General features: G+C 42.8%; 2 protein-coding genes across 8 annotated transcripts in view; one reads left to right on the top strand and one right to left on the bottom strand.

Moving 5' to 3' along the window:
* Positions 1-22,967, top strand: part of GDF3 (growth differentiation factor 3) — a 151,093-nt gene that overhangs the window by 47,098 nt on the left and 81,028 nt on the right. For all 5 annotated transcript variants that reach the window (XM_057557281.1, XM_057557280.1, XM_057557282.1 and 2 more), the window contains one exon: positions 3,788-3,880. In XM_057557281.1, the coding sequence (XP_057413264.1) occupies positions 3,802-3,880 (79 nt within the window). In that variant the 5' untranslated portion in view covers positions 3,788-3,801. The remainder of the gene's footprint in view (positions 1-3,787; positions 3,881-22,967) is intronic.
* LOC103011920 (negative elongation factor D-like) lies at positions 16,854-22,567 on the bottom strand. Of its 3 annotated transcripts, none has more exons than XM_057557278.1 (3): positions 22,408-22,567; positions 20,870-20,957; positions 16,854-19,209 (listed from the first exon to the last, which is right to left on the bottom strand). In XM_057557278.1, the coding sequence occupies exon 3, from the start codon at positions 19,164-19,166 to the stop codon at positions 17,433-17,435; it is 1,734 nt and encodes a 577-aa protein (XP_057413261.1). In that variant the 5' UTR covers positions 19,167-19,209; positions 20,870-20,957; positions 22,408-22,567; the 3' UTR covers positions 16,854-17,432. The 3 variants fall into 3 exon arrangements, with proteins under 3 accessions (XP_057413261.1, XP_057413260.1, XP_057413262.1); XM_057557277.1 differs by having other exon boundaries at positions 22,417-22,567; XM_057557279.1 differs by lacking the exon at positions 20,870-20,957 and having other exon boundaries at positions 22,417-22,567.

Here is a 22,967-nt window from a genome sequence, read left to right as displayed (position 1 = left end):
CAGGCAGGAGTACAAAGGAGGGATGTCTCTTGGAGGGAAAAGAGTTCAGAATATCATAAAAATGGTACTTGAATTCAAGCTTGAGGTGAGCAGGGAGTAAGAGAAAAGGCAGCAAGCATGAAAAAGCCTGACATCTACTGGGGACTATGCAGAGTTTGGTGCAAGTATGGACAGAGGTGGTGCTACAGTTAGTATAGCGATAAGAGTGAGATTATACAAGCCTATGTCATGTTAAAGAGTTTGGATATTATTATTTTTTTAATAAATTTATTTATTTATTATTTATTTATTTTTGGCTGCGTTGGGTCTTCATTGCTGCGTGTGGGTTTTCCCTAGTTGCGGCGAGTGGGGGCTACTCTTTGTTGCGGTGCGCAGGCTTCTTATTGCCATGGTTTCTCTTGTTGTGGAGCACGGGCTCTAGGTGCACGGGCTTCAGTAGTTGCATCACACAGGCTCAGTAGTTGTGGCTCGCGGGCTTTAGAGCGCAGACTCAGTAGTTGTGACACACAGGCTTAGTTGCTCTGCGGCATGTGGGGTCTTCCCAGACCAGGGCTTGAACCTGTGTCCCCTGCACTGGCAGGTGGATTCTTAACCACTGCGCCACCAGGGAAGTCCCCAGTCATTCAATTTTGAATTACAAGCAGAGAAGTAATTAAATTTTAGATATGTTTATTTTTTTAAGGAATATATTACACAAATTTATTTATTTACAATGAATTTTTATTGGAGTATAGTTGATTTATAATGTGTTAGTTTCAGGTGTACAGCAAAGTGAATCAGTTATACATATACATATGTCCACTCTTTTTTAGATTCTTTTCCCAGAGTGGCCATTACAGAGTATTGAGTAGAGTTCCCTGTGCTATACAGTAGGTCCTTATTAGTTATCTATTCTATATATAGTAGTGTGTATGTGTCAATCCCAATCTCCCAATTTATCCCTCTCCCCACACCCTATAACCATAAGTTTGCTTTCTACATCTGTGACTCTATTTCTGTTTTGTAAATAAGTTCATTTGTACCTTTTTTTTTTTTTTAGATTCCACATATAAGTGATATCATATGGTATTTGTCTTTCTCTGTCTGACTTACTTCACTCAGTACGACAACCTCTAAGTCCATCCATGTTGCTGCAAATGGCATTATTTTGTTCTCCAGGTATATTTAGACTGATGTACCTGAAATACATCTAGATGTTGTTAGGATAAGGGATGAAACTCTTGAGAGAGGTCTCATCTCATAGAGATTAGTGTGTTCTTAGTGTTCCACTGGTAATTGAAGCTGTGAAATCAACCAGAGTGAACAGGTAGAACAGGGTTGTAAACTCAGACATCTTAGGGACCAAGCAGACAGGGTATGAGAAAAAATTTGATAGCGAGAACTTGACAGAGATTTGAGTGTTAAAAATAACTCACTTTCCCCTTAATTTTTATATAATGGCAAAATCAACATTTCAATAGCAAAGCTATTTGGCAAATGTCTCTTGGATTGGAGGGGAGATAGGGAGTCCAGGAGACAACAGGGTGTAGTGGGGACTAGACTGATGTCAGGGATGGAGGTTATGGATGGGCTTAGCAACAGGGACTGCCATTCACCAAGACCGACTTGGCTATAGCCACTGCTGTGTGCCCCATCTGCCAGCAGCAAAGACCAATACTTTGTCCCCAGTATGGCACCATTCCCCGGGGTGGGTGGTCAGCCATCTACCTGGTGGCAGGTTGATTACATTGGACCACTTCTGTTTTGGAAGAGACAGCACTTTGTTCTTATTGGAATAGACACTTACTCTGGATATGTATTTACCTTCCTTGTATGCAATGATTCTGCCAAAACTATCATCTGTGGACTTATAGAATGCGTTATGCACCATCATGGTATCTACACAGCATTGCCTCTGTCTGAGGAGCTCACTTCATTGCAAATGAAGTGCTGCAGTGAGCCCAGGCTTATGGAATTGACTGAACTCACAATGTTTCCCATCATCCTAAAGTAGTTGGCTTGATATTACTACTGTAGGGGGAACAGCCTCGGGACTTCCCTGGTGGTCCAGTGGTCAAGAATTTGCTCTTCTACGGCAGGGGGCACGGGTTCGATCCCTGGTTGGGGAACTAAGATCCCACATGCCACGCGGTGCGGCCAAAAAAAAGGGGGGGCTTTTAGAAGACTTAGTTATAGTGCCAGCTAGGTGGCAGTACCTTTCAGGCCTGGGGCAATGTCGTTCTGCAGGAGGGCTGTATGTGCTCTAAATCGGCATCCAATACATGGTAATGTTTCTCCCATAGCCAGGATTTACAAGTCCAGGAATCCAGGGGTTAGAAATGGGAGTGGCATTACCTACTCTTATCGTATTGATACACTAGCAAAATTTTTGCTTCCAGTCACCAAGACCTTATGCTCTGCTGATCTAGAAGTCATGCCCTGTGGTTAAAGTCAATAGAAAACTACAACAGCCCAAGCTAAACAGGACTATTACTGGCCCAGACTCTTCTCCAGGAATGAAGGTTTGAATCATTCCATTAGGCAGAGAATCACTAGAGCTGAAGTGCTTGCTGAGGGCAAAGGGAATATGTTCTAGTCTTTTAGCAAGTTTGATGATTATAATACAATATTGTTGTCTATATTCACTATAGTATGCATTAGATCTCTGTATACTACTTTTTTTTTTTTTTTCATTTATTTTTGGCTGCGTTGGGTCTTTGTTGCCGCAAGCGGACTTTCTCTAGTTGCGGCGAGCGGGGGCTACTTTTCATTGTGGTGCACGGGCTTCTCATTGCGGTGGCTTCTCTTGTTGCGGAGCACGGGCTCCAGGCGCGCGGGCTTCAGTAGTTGTGGCACGCGGGCTCAGTAGTTGTGGCTTGCGGGCTCTAGAGCGCAGGCTCAGTAAGTGTGGCACACGGGCTTAGTTGCTCTGCGGCATGTGGGATCTTCCTGGGCCAGGGCTCGAACCCGTGTCCCCTGCATTGGCAGGTGGATTCTTAACCACTGTGCCACCAGGGAAGCCCCCTGTATACTACTTTTGGCATGCAAAGGAAATATGGAATGCGTAGTGGAAGAAAGTAGTATTTATTCCTACTTCTTATGACCATGTGACCATGTGACCAGTTGCAGAAACAGACTGTAATTGTCATGAGTATTTCTTCCCTTTTTGGTTACTGTATTAATCTGCTCGGGCTGTCATAACAGAATACCATAGATTCAGTCACTTAGACAACAAAGATTCATTTTCTCACAGTTCTGGAGGCTGGAAGTCCAAGATCAAGGTACTGGTGAGGTTGGCTTCTGGTGAGAACTCTCTTCAGGCGTGTAGATGGCTGCCTTCTTGGTGTGCCCTCACATGGCCTTTCCTCTGTGTGTGTGCACTCATGGTATCTCTTCCTCTTACAAGGACATTAGTCCTATTAGATTCGCGCCCTACCTTATGATCTCATTTAACCTTATTTACTTCCTTAAAAGACCTATCTGGGGACTTCCCTGGTGGTCCAGTGTTTAAGATTCTGAGCTTCTACTTCAGGGGGCATGGGTTCCATCACTGGTCGGGGAACTAAGATCCTGTATGCTGCACGGTGCGGCAAAAAAAAGAAAACAAAAAACAAAAAAAAACTATCTGCACACATAGTCACATTGTGAGTTAGGGCTACAATGTGAGAGGTTGAGGAGAACATAATTCAGTCCATAACAGTTACAAATGTGTGTGTGTGTAGCAAATATTTTTGTTTGCATCCTGCTCTGATCCCCGTATCATCTAACATAGATGTATTGATAATAATTATTTTATTTTATTTTTTAGCCACACCGTGAAGCATGCGGAACTTCCCCCGACCCGGGATTGAACCCGTGCCCCTGCAGTGGAAGTGCGGAGTCTTAACCACTGGACAGCCAGGCAAGTCTGATAATAATTAACTATACATCATGGTATTTAAGATACAGTGTATCAAGGAGAAGAGTAAACATCACCCACACTTTGTATTTTCTTACTGGGAAAGGGCACGTTTTTGGTTGTACACAGGATAGTTGTGTTACATTAGGTAGAAATATGACTTTGCTATTTTCTTTACTTGGAGGTTAAATATGGTTTAAGGAGATGTGTATGGGTGCCGTGTTGACAAGGGATGAGCTATGACGCTTAATTTTGTGTGTCAACTTGGCTAGTTAAAATAGTACCCAGTTATTCAATTAAACATTGCTCTGCGTGTTGCTGTGAAAGTATTTTGTAGATGCAGTTAACATCTACCACTAGCTGACTTTATGTAAAAGAACATTATCCTTAGTAATGTGGGTGGGCTTCATCCAATCAGTTGAAAAGCCTTAAGCAAAATAGAGGTTTTCCCGAAGAAGAAATTCCACCTGTGGACTGCAGCTTCAGCTTCTACCTGAGAGCTTCTAGCCAGCTGGACTACCCTCTGGATTTTGGGTTTATTGGATCCACAGAGCCACATAGCCAATTCCTTGAAATAGATATCTATATATTAGGTTGGCCAAAAAGTTCGTTCGGACTTTTCTGTAAGATATTACAGAAACTCGAACAAACTTTTTGGCCAACCCAATACATGTATATGTATAACCTACTGGTAGAATCCTGACTGATTCAGCTGTTTTGTATGTTACCTATGAATAAACTCAAAGTTAACACCTAGGTGTTGAAAGTGGCAGTTGACATATTTGGTTTGTTGAATTTGGCATTCATTATTAACAAAGTTCTTCTCATTTGGCCTATATAAATATTTCTTGATCTTTAAAAAAATACATTAAAAACTCACTCACCTTTGATATTATTTGAACGATATTAGCAAACATATATTGAGTAAAAAAATAAAATAATATTCTAGGTATATTTTATTCATTTGGGGGTAATTTAGAAAATAAGCTATTTTAGAAGAAGATTTACAGAAAAATTAAGAAGCCAGTACATGAAGTTCTCATATACTCCATACCTAATTTCCTCTATTATTAAATCTTAGATTAGTATGGTACAGTTGTCACTACTAATGAACCAATATTGATACACTGCCATTAACAAAAGCCCATACTTTCTTCATATTTTCTAAGTTTTTATCTTTTTTTTGGGCGGTGCTTTGTGGCATACAGGATCTTAGTTCCCCCACCAGGGATGGAACCGGGGCCCTTGGCAGTGAGAGCATAGAGTCCTAACCACTGGACCACCAGGCAATTCCCTTATCTTTCTTTTTTATTTTAAAACACTTTATTGTAAAAGTAATGTAAATTAAAAAAAAAAACTGAACTATTGAAGAAAGACAAAGTCATTCATTTACTGTCCTGCCATAGTTAGTAATTTATTTTATCTTTTTATTATATGCTTGGTGTGTTATTTACAGCCATGATCATACCCATTCGTACATTCCTGTATCTTGCTTTTTAAACTTAATATAGCATTTTCTTATGTCTTTCATTATAGTTATTACTAAGTTTTAATGAGTACATAATGTACCATTCATTGGCTGTATATTTCTGCTTATGGACTATTTCCTTAGACCAGGGGTTGGCAAACTACTTTATGCCGGTGTTACTCTTCACGAGGTCCTGGTAAACAAAGAATGCTATACACTTGGGTGGCATCTCCTATATCTAATTCCATCAGTTTTAAGTACTTAGGGTGGGTACCCATCCGGAGAGCCGACGAGCGGACGCCACCAAGCTGAAAACACCGCCTCCAAAGCCCCGGAGCCGGGGTGGGGCGGGCTCCCAATCTCTGGGGCGTGGCTGGTGCTGCACCCGCGCGCCGGCCGGAAGCAGGGGCGCCCGCGTCTAGGTTCCGCTTTCCGACTGCCGGCTGCCTCGAGGCAGGAGGGCTCAACTCTTTTCCTTTCCTCTTCCAGAATCCCGTCCAGGATAACCCATTACGTTTAGTCATTATGCCTCCCAAGACTCCTCTTGGCTGTGACAGTTGGTCTATTTTGTTTTAAGGACTCCCATTTCACCCATGTCCTCATATATTCTAGATTCTATTTTCCTTTTTCCTACACTTTTTTTCTACTTGTATTTTTTTTCTCTACTTGTATTTATTGCCTACTCCCTGAACACATAATTTGTTTCATACTCACTTTTAAAAGCATTATTATTTTTCCCTAAGATCTTTATCTTAAGGATGGCGGGTGTTCTCTGAAATGTCAAAGGTTAAAGCTAAAAAAGATGGAGAGCTTTCCTCCAGCACCCAGTTTGGGTCCTCCCACCAGTGCCCATTTGTAAATAAAGTTTCATCAGAACACAACTATGCCCATTTGTTTACATATTTACTGTGGTTATTTTTGTGCAACAACAGCAGAATTAAGTTGTGAGGGCTTCCCTGGTGGTGCAGTGGTTAAGAATCCGCCTGTCAATGCAGGGGACGCGGGCTCGAGCCCTGGTCCAGGAAGATCCCACATGCCGCAGAGCAACTAAGCCCGTGCACCACAACTACTGAGCCCGCGTGCCACAACTACTGAGCCTGTGCTCTAGAGCCCACGAGCCATAACTACTGAGGCCGCACACCTAGAGCCAGTGCTCTGAGACAAGAGAAGCCACCGCAATGAGAATCCCGTGCACCGCAAGGAAGAGTAGCCCCTGCTCCACAACTAGAGAAAGCCCGCGTGCAGCAACGAAGACCCAGTGCAGCCATAAATAAATAAATAAATAAATATTTTAAAAAAGAAAAAATTTCTAAAAAGAATCCGCCTGCCAGTGCAGGGGACATGGATTCGAGCCCTAGTCCGGGAGGATCCCACATGCCGCAGAGCAACGAAGCCCGTGCACCACAACTACTGAGCCCGCGAGCCACAACTACTGAAGCCTGCGGGCCTAGAGTTGTGCTCCTCAACAAGAGAAGCCACTGCAATGAGAAGCCCGCGCACCGCAATGAAGAGCAGACCCCACTCTCCGCAACTAGAGAAAGCCCACAGCAGCAACGAAGACCCAGCGCAGCCAAAAATAAATAAATAAAATAAATAAATTTATTTTTTAAAAAAAAGTTGTGACAGAGACTGTATAGCCTGCAAAGGCTAAAATATTTACTTTCTGGCCCTTTACAGAAAAAATTTGCTGAAACCTGCCCTAAACTTTTAAGTGGCTTGTAATTCAGGCTCTTCCAAGCAATGCCACTTGGAACATCTTTGTGCATGTAATTTTTTTATACTTTAGACAACTTACTTAATTGGGAGGAATTGATAAAAGTTGCGTCACTGAGTCTACTTAATAAAGATGTTTTCAAGGCTTATACTGTCCCTCATTATGTCTCTTGTAATATCCTACCTACAATATAATAAGGGTGGTGGTAATAAGCATAGAAAGGAAGGCCCAGTGCTCTGGTAGGTAGAACTTCTTTGGTCCCTATTAATCTAGACATGTAAGTTTACACTCTGGAAGAGCATATTTTTAGTTTTGACTTAAAGTCAACTAAAGAGGGATGTAACAGTAATTGGAATGAAAACCAATTGAAAGAAAAGCTTTACTTTCTCCTAGAGATGAAAAAGCAGCTGAAGTAAACCCTGCAGGTGTCAAAGTGTGTATGTAATGCCATTCCAGGCTAGCTGAAGGGCCAAAAGGCACTGGGAGGGTTGAGTAAGGGAAACAGGTAGCAGTCTCAACAATGACATAGCAGTGGCAGCAATGAACAAAGAGAAAGCTGTGAGTGTGGGTTGATAGAAGAAACATGTGTCTTCCACCCCTCTGAACCTATCCTAGGCATAAATTTGTATACAACTGTAATTAAACTGTCTCTAGATGAGAACATTCTAGAGCAACTACCCTATATTTTTGACAAAAACAAACAAAAAACCCCCACTTCTATCTGGAAAAGTTTTATTTTTCAGCAAGAAAACTTAGGGAATGGGAGCAGCTAAGTCAACCCTGACTATCTTCCAGGTAAAAGATGAAGCAAAGCAGTCTGATGGGTCTCAAATTCCACCTTTTATGAATAAATTAAGCATCGTAAGTACAGATGCCATCTTCTAAGAGAAAGAATCTGTAATGGTTGAGCGCAGCACTGATGGGTGTAGGCACCACAGTCTGTAACCTCCTGTCTCAGTACCGACAAGTCAGATTGAGCTGGCGGTCGGGTAATTCCACACCGTTTACTTTATGCCAGTGTTTACTCTCCATGGGGTCCTGGTAAACAAAGAATGCTATACGCTTGGATGGCATCGCCTATATCTAATTCCATCATTTTTAAGTATTTAGGGTGGGTGCCCATCCAGGCGTCCTCGGGAGCCCACGAGTGGTCGCCATCGAGGCGAAAACGCCTCCTCAAGCCGCGGCAGCCAGCCGGAGGTGGCCCCCAGTCGCAGGCTCTCCTGAGCCCCGCAGAGCCTTGCGCCGCTGGTGCTGCACCCGCGCGCCGGCCGGAAGCAGGGGCGCCCGCGTCTAGGTTCCGTTTTCCGGCTGCCGGCTGCCTCGGGGCAGGAGGGCTCAACCCTATTTTCCTTTTCTCTTCCAGAATCCCGTCCAGGATACCACATTACATTTAGTCATTATGCCTACCAAGGCTCCTGTTGGCTGTGACAGTTGGTCTATTTTGTTTTAAGGACTCCCATTTCACCCATGTCCTCATCTATTCTAGATTCTATTTCTTTTGTCTACACTTTTTCTCTACTTGCATTTTTTTCTCTACCTGTATTTATTGCCTACTCCTTGAACACATAATTTGTTTCATACTCACTGCTTTTAAAGGCATTATTATTTTTCCTTAAGATCTTTATCTTAAGGATGGCGGGTGTTCTCCAAAACGTCAAAGGTTATAACTAAAAAAGATGAAGATTCTATGGTCACGGTAGATAGCTAGCGTTTTTAGGATTCTGTTTTCCTATTGCAAAATTCAGATTAATCGCATTCTTCCATACTCACTTCTACAAATCATAGGTAGTGCGGTATGGTTTTGGGGAAGTTGGAAAGGCAGATTTTAGTTTTGAGGTTAGTCAGACCTGGGTTTGAATTCCAGATCTACCATTATTCCAGCTATTTGGATCTTGGGCAAGTTCATTTAACCTGATTTCTAGTTCCATTATCTATAAAAGAGCTATAGGGAAGGGAAAACTTTACCTCTACCCTATGGTCTCTGAATGGGTCCAAGAATTAAGTCGACATAAAACAGATTTACAAGAGAAAAGCACTTCATCTTACTTAATATTTTTACATATGTGATTCTTCACAGGAAAATGAAGACTCAAAAAGCAGTTAGTATATCACTTTTATGGCTTAATTTTCTGTGATGACCACTTATCTTCTAACATAGGTTGCTAATATAATTGTGGCATCTGATTATGACCAAAATGTAGGGATAAATAATAATTGCCTAGGATAAGTTGAAAATTAAGAAACTGGACAGGAAATCCCTGGCGGTCCAGTGATTTCATTGCTGAGAGCCAAGCCACAGGGCATGGCCAAAAAGGAAAAAAAAAAAAAAAAACTGTACAAATGATTAACATTAAGTACTCCCCATAAGCCCTTTAAAAAAATTATTTAGGCTGCTCGGGTCTTAGTTGCGGCACGCGGGATCTTTTAGTTGCAGCATGCAGACTCTTAGTTGTGGCATGCGGGATCTAGTTCCCCGACCAGGGATCGAGCAAGGGCACCCTGCATTGGGAGCGGGGACTCTTACCCACTAGACCACCAGGGAAGTCCCCCCATAGGCTCTTCAATCATGAGAAAGCCAAAATAATAAGATTTTTGTCTACTTTACTCATCTAGCACCTAGCATCATGCCACTTATATAGGAAGATGCTCAGTAAATATTTTAATAAATGCTAAATGAATAAAAATATTTTTAATACAGATTTTGATGAAGAGGGGCCATGAACTACATAATATTGCAAATTGAAAGAATTTTAAAATTACACTACATAAAAGCAAGCCCTACTATGAAGAATATATTTTTCTGCTATAAAATGCTGTCATCTCATCATCCAAAAGAAATTGGATACTACAGTCCACTGAATATCAAATTTTAATCTTTCACCATAATGTCTTACATGAAGTAGAAGTTCGGTGTTTGCATTCCTTTTTTTTTTTAAGTATTTGTTTATTTATTTATTTATTTATGGCTGTGTTGGGTCTTCGTTTCTGTGCGAGGGCTTTCTCTAGTTATGGCAAGCGGGGGCCACTCTTCATTGCGGTGCGCTGGCCTCTCACTATCGCGGCCTCTCTTGTTGGGGAGCACAAGCTCCAGACGCGCAGGCTCAGTAATTGTGGCTCACGGGCCTAAGCTGCTCCGCGGCACGTGGGATCTTCCCAGACCAGGGCTCGAACCCATGTCCCCTGCATTGGCAGGCAGATTCTCAACCACTGCGCCACCAGGGAAGCCCTGCATTCCTTCTTATGGTTGTTTGCAGCCTGTACATTCATATTCGATGTGTATTGAGTGTCTAAATTTTACTGGGTAGATACTGTGCTGGGCTTGTTCACATGAACTTTTTTTTTTTTGGCTGAACTTCGTGGCTGTGGTATCTTTGTTTCCTGACCAGGGATCAAACCCATGCCCTCTGCAGTGGAGCGCAGAGTCCTAACCACTGGGCTACCAGGGAATTCCCCACATGTACTTTTTTTAAGAGGCACTGAGCATAGTGGTTAAGATAATTTTTCTCAAAATATTGCACTTCGGGCACTTACATAGAATTAACTAGGATGCCTGTAAAAAATGTAAATTCCAAAAAAAGTAATGATGTAATATATCCCAAATCATTGAATTGTACACTTTAAATTGGTAAATTATATGTCCATGGATTATATCTCAATAAAGCTGTTTTAAAAATTAGATTTTAGATGCCATAGCCCAGTTCCAAACTCTGTAAATTAGAATTTTGGAAAAAGAGGAGGTGGTGACTAGAAGTTCGTACATATAACAAGAATCTCAGGTTATTTTTTTACCCACAACATTTTGAGTTCAATCAGAAGTTTCTGACTAGAAGACTGTTCAAATCCTACTAGTTGATGTAGGGCCTCAGTTTCTGTATCTGTAAAATGTTAATAGCTGTAGTAGCTACCTCATAGGGTTCTTGTAAGAATAATAAGAGATAAAGCATGTAAGGCGGTAGAATGCCAGGCATATAGGAAGCACTCAATAAATGTTAGCTGTTATTTACTATTGTGGGAAAGGGGAAATGATGTTCCCTCTACCTTTCTGATTTCTTAGCTGAGACTCTTGTAATAAAAGACAGATTAACAAGAGAAAAGCAAACAAATTTATGAACATGTATACCCCATGGATACCTGGGGAGATACCTAGGAAAAGTGAGTAACTTAAAGAGGTGGCTTTAAAATCCAGGATTAAATACCATTTTAATAGGTAATGGAGGGACTTCCCTGGTGGCCCAGTGGTTAAGACTCCGAGCTCCCAATGCAGGGGGCCTGGGTTTGATCCCTGGTCAAGGAACTAGATCCCACATGCCGCAGCTAAGAGTTTGCATGCCGCAGCGAAGATCCTGCACACAGCAATGAAGATCAGCCCGCGGCAATGAAGATCCGGAGTGCCGCAACTAAGACCCGGTGCAGCCAAATAAGTTAATTTTTTAAAAAATAGGTAAAGGAGAAGGAGGACGTAGACCTCTTATGGGAAGAGATTTTTAGGAAAGATGAATGGGCCCTTAGAAGAATAGATGGGAGCTATGACAGTTTGTGATAAAGTTTGTCAGGGTGTGGTGTCAACTTCTAGTCTCTCTCCTGTGATGAGTCCATCTTGGGACTTCCCTGGCGGTCCAGTGGTTAAGACTCCGCACTTCCACTGCAGGGGGTTCGGGTTCCATCCCTGGTCAGGGATCCTGCATGCCTTGCTGCACGGCCGAAAAAAAAAACTTCCCTTGTTGTTGAAATTCCTGGGGAGGGGATTTATGACAATTGGGTTCCTTTTGGAGGATCTGTCTTTAGGGAGAAAAGGGAAGTTCAGAGAAAGTCTCTCCCTGCATTTGTTGCTTTTCAGGTGCCTTCAGCTTAAAACCAATATGCCAAAGCAGCATATTTTGGGGTGACATGTCCTGAACTCCGCAAGCCTTATTTTGGAGTGGCATATTCTTCTACCCTTCACTACTCATTATTATTATCATCATCATCCTGCTACTGACTTCTGTTTTTTTAGGGGGGCCCTAATCATATTATTACTGGACTACTTAAGAGCCTTCAAGTTTATCTCCTGTCTTACACTTTTATCTCAAATTCATCCTCTATATGGATATTAGAGTAATAGATCTAAAATGTCTATCTAAGCATATCACTCTGCTTAAACTTTTTAATGTCTGCCACCCATTACTTACAGATTAAATTTAAACACTTTAACAGGCCATAAAAGAACCTTCGAGATCTGTCCCTAGCTCATCTCACTCACCACACTAACATTTTTTTCCAGATGTTTTCACCTACCTTACAACTTCCTTTTTACTTTTGGGACTCAAATTTTATCTTTTGAAATATCTCCCACATCTCATGCCCGAAGTCTCCATTTGTTTCTCCAATGTCCTCAGCCCCCTAAATAGGCAAATTTACACCCTTTTCAGGCTGCAGGTTACAACAGAAAAAAGGATTAAATTTTATGTTGTAGGAAGTAGAGTAGTAATGAAATATGCATATTCAGGGAGAGAGATTTATCAACCATTTTTTTTTACATGGGATTTGAGGTATCTGCAAGGTACATATTATATAGAAAAATATAACAATACGAGGATGCAGAAAACCATTAAGTAGAAGTGAAGGTCAAATTGTAGAAGTAATCAAAATCAGTATGGTATTGGCATAAAAACAGATTAGTGGAACTGAATAGACAGCCCAGAAATATACCCATGCATATATTAATTAATTTATGCCAATTAATTTTTGACAAAGGAGTCAAGACTATACAATGGGGGAAAGGACAATCTCTTCAGTAAATGGTGTTAGGAAAACTGGATAGCTACATGCAGAAGAATGAAACTGGACCACCATCTTATACTATACACAAAAATTAACCCAAAATGGATTAAAGACTTGACTCTTAAGACCTGAAACAATAAAACTCCTAGAAGAAAACATGGGCAGTAATCTCCTTGACATCAGTCATGGAGATGACTTTTGGGAGTTGACACCAAAAGCAAAGGCAACAAAAACAAAAGTAAACAAATGGAACTATATCAAACTAAAAAGCTTCAGCACAGCAAAGAAAATCATCAACAGGATGAAAAGGCAACCTACTAAACAGGAGAAAATATTTGCAAATCATGTAACTGATAAGGGATTATTATCCAAAAAAATATAAAGAACTCATACATCTCAATAGCAAAAAACCAAACAATCCAATTAAAAAATGGCAGAGGTTCTGAATAGAAATTTTTTCCAAAGAAGAACAAATGGTCAACATGTACATGAAAAGATGCTCAACATCACTAATCATCAGGGAAATGTATGGTGATGGACGTTAACTAGACTTATTATGGTGATTGTTTTGCAATATATACAAATATTGAATCATTATGTTGTACACTTGAAACTAATATAATGTTGTATGTTACTTATACCTCAATTTTTAAAAACCGAAAGGAAAAAATAGAGTGCCCACTGTAAACGCCAAGATCTGATTTTTTAAATATATTTGTTTACTTCTTTTATCTTGGCCGTACCAAGCAGCATGTGGAATCTTAGTTCCCGAACCAGGGATTGAACCCGTGCCCCCTGCAGTGGAAGCGCAGAGTCTGTTTTCTCTGTATTGTCTCTGATTTTAAAAAATTTTTTTTAATTTAATTAATTATTAATTTATGGCTGCGTTGGGTTTTCGTTGCTTTGCGCAGGTTTTCTCTAGTTGTGGCAGGCGGGGGCTACTCTTCGTTGCGGTGTGCGGGCTTCTCATTGGGGTGGCTTCTCTTGCTGTGGAGCACAGGTTCTAGGCACGCGGGCTTCAGTAGTTGTGGTACATTGTGATTTTTTAAGCTGATTTTTACCAACAGACATTCAACTGCCTTGTGACAGGGGCATTTTGAGACTCCTGAAGGACTGAGACTTCGTCAGGTGTGTGGAAGGCAAAAGGACAAGACAACTGCGGTAAGATGGTAATTCAGGTTATTAACCGCATGATCCAGACATTAAGGAGCTGAATGAGGGTGGCAGGATGCTCCTAGGTAGGAGAAAGTTGAGGCATTAAATCACAAGTTCTCTATAAGGTGCATTGAAGCTGCGGAAGGACAGTATGAAACAGCTGGATGAAGAGCAAAAAGTTAAGGAAAGGGATTTGGAGTTTGAGATTTCTGGTGTGAAATACACCAGATAACAAGGTCTAATCTTAGCCATAATGGGTGAAGGTCAGCACATTTCAGAAAGTTCAAACACTATAGGGTGTAAGATGGTTCATGCATATGAATTGTGAAAATCACACCGATGTCAAAGTTGTATGGAAAAGTATGTTTATTGTAACATTACAGTTAATGTTACTTTTTTTTTAAAATTTTTATTTATTTATTATTTTTGGCTGTGTTGGGTCTTCGTTTCTGTGCGAGGGCTTTCTCCAGTAGCGGCGAGTGGGGGCCGCTCTTCATCACAGTGCACGGGCCTCTCACCGTCGCGGCCTCTCTTGTTGCGGAGCACAGGCTCCAGACGCGCAGGCTCAGTAATTGTGGCTCACGGGCTCAGTTGCTCCGCAGCATGTGGGATCTTCCCAGACCAGGGCTCGAACCCGTGTCCCCTGCATTGGCAGGCAGATTCTCAACCACTGCGCCACCAGGGAAGCACCAATGTTACTTTAAAATTTTTAAACCATTGTGCATCACTGGAAGATTGCCTAAGTATTTTATACCTACTTTAAGAATTCTATACAAATTTCAAGTTTTTATAATTATAATCTCGTGTATGTAAAAATTATGTACTTAAATGATTGTGCAGGTATGGAAGGAGAGTTTGAATGACACTCATACAATGTGACTGTGGTTACAAAAGGGGAATGAAATAAAATGTCTGATGAAGGGGGGTGTGACTTTTGCATTTTATGCTGTATATTTCCATGTTCTTTGACCCTCATGCAATAGCAGTGCATGTTTAAATACATTAGTGAAAAGTATATTAATAATTCCATGGAATACCTGCAGACTGAGAAACATCAGAGTTGTTTAGGAAGCCTTTTTCCTGTCTCTTTGTGCCCTGAAGATGTTGCAGATGGTCCATATATTGTGCATCTTGGGCTAAAATTTGTAGTATTGAATTCATGATTTCTTCCAAGCTCAGGTCTTTTTTTTTTTTTTTAATTTTATTTATTTATTTATTTTTATTTTTGGCTGTGTTGGGTCTTCATTTCTGTGCGAGGGCTTTCTCTAGTTGCAGCGAGTGGGGGCCACTCTTCATTGCGGTGCACGGGCCTCTCACTGTCGTGGCCTCTCTTGTTGTGGAGCACAGGCTCCAGATGCACAGGCTCAGTAGTTGTGGCTCACGGGCCCAGTTGCTCCTTGGCATGTGGGATCTTCCCAGACCAGGGCTCGAACCCATGTCCCCTGCATTGGCAGGCGGATTCTTAACCACTGCGCCGCCAGGGAAGCCCCAAGCTCAGGTCTTTGATGCCATCCTCCGAAGATTGATTTGCATTGTAGTTCAGGGGAATCAAGTTATTCTGTGAACTAGATGCGCCCGTGTGGCCTAAAAATTAAGAGTGAATTAGTAATGAGTTTCTGTGATTTGGTTATAGGTGTAAGAATAGAGTCTAAGATAAGAGGTAATGAATTTGCTTATTATTTGATTTCTACTTAATTCACCCTGACTCCAACTTTCTGATTTTGTGACGTTGTCACCAGCTTCCAGCCCTTGTTGACATAGGTCCATGGTTGTCTTTCTCTAGGTCTTCTCTCCCAGATGCTCTGCTTGAATTTCAGAGATAAACTTCTCAGCGCCAGACAGTTTTACCTAAGAAAAGTCCTGAAAATATAGTTTATTGTTATAGAAACACATTCAAAAGCTCTTATAAGTAAATGACTGAATTTTCTATTTTCTAGAAAGTCTCTGATTTGAAAAAAAGGACATTAAAGTTATTGAATTTCCAAGTATAATAAGTATTATTTATAATAAAAATGTTTCCAAGTAACATGCTTACAGCAAAATAAATAAATAAATAATATAAAGTACCAAGAATATGTTTATTACTAAAATTTCGATGACCACTATCCAGCACTGGATTGGTTGCAGTGACTCTAATTTCAATGTATCATTGTTTCCCATCATTTCGATCTCTCCAAGTATCAAATAGAGTAATATAATTGTCTCCTGATAATTCACAATAGAGACAGTAAATATTTCCTTGAAAGTCTTTGTTCACCTGCCCTTGTTACCGACCCGGGTTCTTGGTTTCCTAAATCAATAGAAATTGATAACAGGCCTGAACAAGAAATTCAGGCAAGGCTTTATGGGGGCCCCTGCTGCAGCAGGAGGGAGTGAGAACAAGTAACAATTTCCCTTGCTCACTGGCTTGCCCCCCGAGGGGGCAAGATGGTTCCTTCTATGGGGTGAAGGTAGAGGTGTGTCCAGGGGTCAGGCCAGAGGGGTGGTTTAGGGGTATGCCCGCCCCTTTGGTGGTGGTGTGTGCAGGAGGCACGCGCAGTACCCCGCTTTTGCTCCAGACTGTTTTTGCTCCCAGCTCTTCAGAAGTGGCAGTTGGGGTTTCGGTCTTTTTGTATCTTGTTGTCCATAATTTGCCCCAATGATGCACGCATGCAGTGATTTTTAGCCCCTTATAGTTTCTTTGTATTTTGTTGCTGGAGGAGAGGTGTGTCCAGGTGCGAGCCCTGCAGCAAAGGGTCCCAGGTCCCAGCCTGTCTCACACTTAGACTTGCCTGTGTGGGTGCATTTGTGGGTTCAGTGGTGTGTGCTCAGTTATGCATGTAGAAAAATTCCTTATGCTGGTGATGGACTTACGCTTAATCCTGCCTCTTGAATCTGGGGTGACGGCAGTTATTTCATAAAAACTTAGAAAGTCATATGCCTTTTAAATTTTTAGCTATTTTTTTTTTATTTTGAGGACGAGTGTCTAATTTATGAGAACAACATAACACTGGGATCTACATGTTCCACCCACAGAAAGGCTTTTATCTGTTCTTGGAAAATTAAAGCAATCACAGCAATACGAACTGACCGTTCAGGTCTTGTGAGAAAACTTAAGTCAACTTTGAAAATAGTTCATCTAAGTGCCCCATTTTCTGAATTTCCACCACCTTGGGGCTGCCAGTTGGCTACATCACGAAGGATAATGGGAACCTAGTTCCAATATTGGGGGAAATGAATACCGAAAACAGGATTTAGGGGTAGCCCTGGATTTACAAGGAAAGGGGACTGTTCATAATAGCAGTCCTCCACTTGCACTGCTAACATTTTCCTTCTTACAAAAGTTCTCCACCTCCTCCCTCCAGAGCCCATTGCCAGGATGCTGACGGGGCCTCTTCATCAATAGCTTCTGGAAAGGGTTCTTCCACAACGGGTCTCCTGGAATGTTCTGCTCCAGCTCTGGAGGATGCTCTGAATCAGCCCACCAGCATGAAGTTAGACTGGCAGTGAGCTATAAACTCCGTCACAGGGTGCTGTTCACCTTCCGTTTTAATGGTGCCAGCGATGCTGTCGTTTTCCAGGATGGGGAGGAAAAGCTGCACAAAGTCAGAGGTGTAGGGAGGTGCGATCACATCCAGCACCTCGGTCACAAAGTAGCGAATGAGGGAAATGTCGGTGTCCCCCTTCTCCAGACACGTGCGGATGTAAGTGACCACAGGGAGTACGTAGCCTTGGCTTAGCAGGTGCACCATTCTGTCCAGGAGAGTCTTCTTCAACTCGAGCTGCTCCATCGCGTCCAGCTGGGAGTGCTGCGTCTCCAAGAGCTTCACCAGCAGCTGCAGGACCTGGGGGTGCAGGAGCTGGTGGCAGGTGCTGATCTGGTCCAGCAGCACCAGGTGCACGGGGGTGCAGCGGGTCTGCAGCTGGAAGTACTTCGGCTCTGATACGCTCCAATCCACCCACTTCAGCACACCCATTGCCACCACTGGAAACCTGATACACTTATAGAGGGTGCTCAGCTCGGCCACGAGTTCAGAAGCCCCTTTGTTCTCAGCGCAACACAAACTGTGAACAGTTTCAACAGCTTTGGCCGTTGACTTCAGCTCGTCTTGATTGACGCTCACACGCCTGTCCTTCTTCCAGGTCTCCACCACGCTCACCGCATATGCCAAGATATGGATGTACTTGTGCTTGTGGTCCGGGTTGATCCTGGCCCCTGGTTTAAAGAGTGAGTCCATGAAGAGGCCCAGGAAGGCCGGCACCCGGATGAGTTCAACAGGGGGCGGGTCCACGCTGGTAAACAGGTTGAAGAGGACAGTGATGTCGGCCGGATTCAGGGCCCCCTTGGACAACATCGCCCCAAGGGCCTGACACAGCTGGGGGTAGGAGGCAGCTGTGCCCAGTGCGAGAGAGATCCGACTGGCATCGCGGCCCCTCTCCTGGGCGAAGTGCTGCACCTCCTGTGCAATCCTGCGCACGGCCCAGCCCCCCTGCCCTTCCTGGGCCAGCACGGACATCAGGACCTGGGCCACCAGGTACGTGTGCTCCCCGTGGCACACCATCGTAGCAAACTGACGGAGATTTTCTGCAAGGTTGTCTTCTCCATCCAAAAGTGTAGCCAGAGAGGTACAGAGAACTTTAGAAAACACTTCCAGCTGCTGGCAGGCTGCCGCCACGCCGGTGATCTCCCCATGGTATCCTGCATCGGAAATCAGCTTGACCGTGAAGTTCAGCATCAAACAGTCTGGGTGCGCTTCAGTCAGTTGGTAAACAAGATCTCTCCACGTGGGATGTGCAATCATTTGTTCAAGCCAAGCGGGGGTCTCTCCTTCTTCAGTGAAGATAGAATCTGCTTTGCGGGGGTCGAACTGTTTCATCAATAAAGTCTTCAAGTGATTTTCCACAGTTTGCTGAACCTGCACTGGTTCAAGCCCTGTCTGAATGAGCCACTGGGCCAGCAGGTTGATGGTCTGGGCCACAGCTGTGTAGTTGTCTGATAAGAGCCGGATCACCTCCTCCGGAGACCCTCCTGCCTGAAAATACCTCATCAGAGTGTTAAAGATGGAGGGTTCCATGATATAATCCCTGGTAGAAAATTTCTGCAGGCATTCTTGCTGGACCTGGGCGTCCTTTTCTCCCTGTGCATACCCCTCCTCCTGCTGGTCGCCCCACTCTGCCGCGCTCCCGAAGTCGTCCTGGTCCAGGTCCATGCTGACGCCCGTCAGGGCCCTCGCCGTCCTCTACCCTGGCTGCCTGTTTAGGAAGAGAAACAGGATTATGATCTATTCCCCCTTCTTTTCAAAGCTTTAGTACTTAAAATGGATCTTTCTTGATAGGAATATGCATTTTTCTGAGTAGATAATAGGACAGTTCTACTGTCTACTATTGATGTAATTTGAGTCTTATGTCCCAGAGGTGATTTCATTGGTCAATTGAGATGCTTCTCTATAATGATCACATGCTGAATGTATACTCAGATAAAATTATTACTCTTTTGGAAAAGTTAGGAAAAACTATACTTTCTCCAGACAACTAATATATTCTCTCAAAATCTAATCACATGTCCCTTTAACCTTTGGCACTCAAGAGATCAAAAGCAATAATTCTGAAACAAATCTTGACTCAAAATTAGTGTCTAAGATCAAATGCCTTGTATTTTTGTATGCTATTGCTATGCCTCTTCATTCATTGAATCTTCCATTCAAGTTAGAAGTTTCTTCTTCTTGCTTTTATTAATTTTTTTCCTGCTACATATTTATTCATTTAACTATAATTTGAACACTTATACATGGGCCAAGCAATTGTCTCTAGGTACAGTGAAAGGTTTTGGTTTTTGAGCTAAGAACAAAGGTAAGTTTTTCTAATATTTTAAACGGAGAATTAACATAAAATGATTTTCTTTGCAAGAGATTGTGGCTGCCGAGGGAGAATGGCTGAGAAGGGAGCCACTGGGGACAAGGGGGCAGTAGGAAGACAGGTATTAGTTAGGCTGGTAGTGGATGTGGGCTGTAGGGGGGGGAGGGGTGGAGGAGTGAGCAGCACCGAGAGGTACTGAGGGTCCATTGAAGGCTGGGGGCTGGTGGGGAGGGAGGGGGTGAGACCACTGACCACCAGGTTTCTGGCTCCATCCAAGGAGACGGAGCAGTGTCCCCTGAAGACAGTGATTTAGTGGAGAGGATCCTGAGTCTACTGTGGACGGGATGAATCTACCGCCCTTTGAAGACCACTGAAGCCAGGAAATGCGTGAGATCACTAAGTGAGAGGCTGCAGATTGGCCACTGTGGGCAGAAGGCAGCAAACACATAGTTTGTTTATACTGTAAAATGTTCTTTTTCAAGCAAAATCTTGAATTACAGCCAACATTTAAAAATCAAGAGGCTCAATGTTAAAATTCAAATTTTGACGTGAAAAATAAAATCTGATATGAGTGATCCTAAGTCCCCAGGTGAACAGCCATTGTCTGGACCTGAGGAGGACTTGCCCCCTTTAGATGGAATCTGGTTTCCCGAATCAGCTACAGTCTACACAGCCTGCTTAACTTCACCTACCAAGCGCTGGCAGACAGAAAAAAATATAACACACACACACACGCTCATTCCCCATTTGTGACTCAGAAGATTACATATTCTCTGTATAATAAAGCCTCTCTTCCTATTCAACTGTTCAGTTCTGCTGCAGCTGAACCTACGCTCTGTTATCACTGAAATCCGTAAGTGTTAGCGGAGAAAATGTACTGTTCACTGAGGATGCATGTGGTAACAGACTGCAACAGGGTCAGGCAACTCCAGTCCCGGGCATTTGTGTTTTGTTTGTTTCATTTGCTTTTCCTCCACAAAATTCCAAAGGTCAAGGTTTACATAACGTGAGACAGAGTGAAGAAAACCAAGGAAAAACGGAAGGCTTGAGAACTTACAAGGGGAGGTGGCCCTTGGAGAACAGGAGGGCCACAGAGAGAACCCAAGCTCCTCAGTCCTGGGTTTATCCACAGTCCATCCCGGTCCCTGAAAAACAAGAAAAAGAGCAGCCCAAGCTCACACTGCGGGTAGGATTTGTGGTTAGGATCTACACTCAGCTCTGCCAAGCTAAAAAACCTCATGTATTATACCATGGAATATAAGGCAGCAATAAAAAAACTATGAAGTAGGTCAATAAACACTGATGTGAAATGACATCCCAGATATATTTGAGATAAATCAAATGAACACTTACAGCAGAATAAATTTCTTAGATTGAAAAGCATATCTGATAAGTGTTCACATAAGCAGAGGGCTTCGCTGGGAAATTCTACTAACATGAAAATGATAATTAAACCCTTCCCAAACTCTTCCCAAATACAGAAGAGAAAGGAACATTTCCAGCTCACTCTAAGAGGCCAGTATTAATTACCCTGTGTTATCAATCAGGGATCAACTAGAGAAACTGAGCCAGTAGGAGATGTGTATTAGAGATTTACAGCAAGGAATTGGCTTACAGGATTGTGGGAACTGTCTAGGCAAGTCTGAAATCCTTGGGGCAGCCGTCAGAAAAGGCAGGCTGGCACTCTTTGGCACCGATGAAGCTGCTCTCCACAGACAGAATTTGTTCTCTTCAGAGAAGCCTCAACTCTACTCTTAAAGCCTCAGTTAATTAGATCAGGCTTATTGGATTATCTAGGATAATCTTATTACTTCAAGTCAATTGATATGGATTTTAATTGCATCAAAAAATACCTTAAGGGACTTCCCTGGTGGTGCAGTGGTTAAGAATCTGCCCGCCAATGCAGGGGACACGGGTTCGAGCCCTGGTCCAGGAAGATCCCACATGCCGCGAAGCAACTAAGCCCGTGTGCCACAACTACCGGAGCCCGCGTGCCACAACTACTGGAGCCCACGTGCCACAACTACTGAAGCCTGCGTGCCTAGAGCCCGTGCTCCACAACAAGAGAAGCCACTGCAATGAGAAGTCCATGCACTGCAACGAAGAGTAGCCCCCGCTCGCCACAGCTAGAGAAAGCCCGTGGGCAGCAATGAAGACCCAACGCAGCCAAAAATAAATAAATTAATTAATTTAAAAAATTTAAATTCAAGGTTACTAATCTATTTTAAAATTTGCAACTTCAAATGTGTGAGTTTCAAATCATTAGTTACATCCTTTCCCCCCTCTCTCCTCTGTCATTTCCATCCACAATATAAACATACTATAATTATTACCAGGTTAGGAAAGAAAAAAGTCCCTTGAATCCCACAAGGCTCTATTGCTATCACCCCATTTTTAAATTTTCTTTTACAGGAAAACTCTTTTAAAGCATTCTCTCTATTTGTTGTTTGCATGTTGGTGATTTATTTCCTGCTCATTGTCTCTTGAACTTACTCCAGTCAGGCTTTTACATTCAACCCCCATGGACACCCCTCTTGTCAAAGTCACCAGTTAATGATCTTAACATTACAAAAATCTAGTGATCATTTCCCAGACCTCTCTTACTTGAAGTATCCGGAGATCTCTCCACTTTAAAGGCTTTCGTCTCGTGGCTCCCAGGACCCAATCCTTTCCCGAGATTCCTTCTATGTCAATGGCTGCTCCTTGGGAGTTTTCTTTGCTTCTTCCTTCTCCTTCTCTCTACCTCTCCCTGACTTTGGACCTACTATGTCTCTCAAAGCTAAAGCCCTAGAGCTCTGAGCTCCTATATATACTGTCCAAGCACGGAAATCTAATCACAAGGATTTTGCTACCACCCACACAGTGATTAGGTCTGGATTTTAATCTCCAGGTTTATATATATCCAGACTCCCAATTCAGTATCCCTACTTGGACGTCTAATAGGTCATAAGTCAAACTTAAAACTCCCAACCTCAACCATAATGCCCTGCACTGACTCCTGACCCACTCTCAGGCCTCACCATTCAAGTAAAGCCAATTCCATTAGTCCAGTTGATTGAGTCAAGAACCTCAGCATCGTGACTCAGCTTCTTTACTCTTGGTCCAAACTCAACCTGTCAAAAAAATCCGGCTTGATCCCTTGCTACGTTTCTGAC

The sequence above is a fragment of the Balaenoptera acutorostrata genome, chromosome 11 (assembly GCF_949987535.1).
Source record: "Balaenoptera acutorostrata chromosome 11, mBalAcu1.1, whole genome shotgun sequence".
In the NCBI taxonomy this organism is placed as follows: Eukaryota; Metazoa; Chordata; class Mammalia; order Artiodactyla; family Balaenopteridae; genus Balaenoptera; species Balaenoptera acutorostrata.
The sequence above is the reverse complement of the archived record's forward strand: the minus strand, read 5'-3'. Positions and strand labels throughout refer to the sequence as shown.

Excerpts from the sequence above, each read along its gene's own strand:
- LOC103011920 (XM_057557278.1), bottom strand. The coding sequence starts at position 19,166 with ATGGACCTGGACCAGGACGACTTCGGGAGCGCGGCAGAGTGGGGCGAC.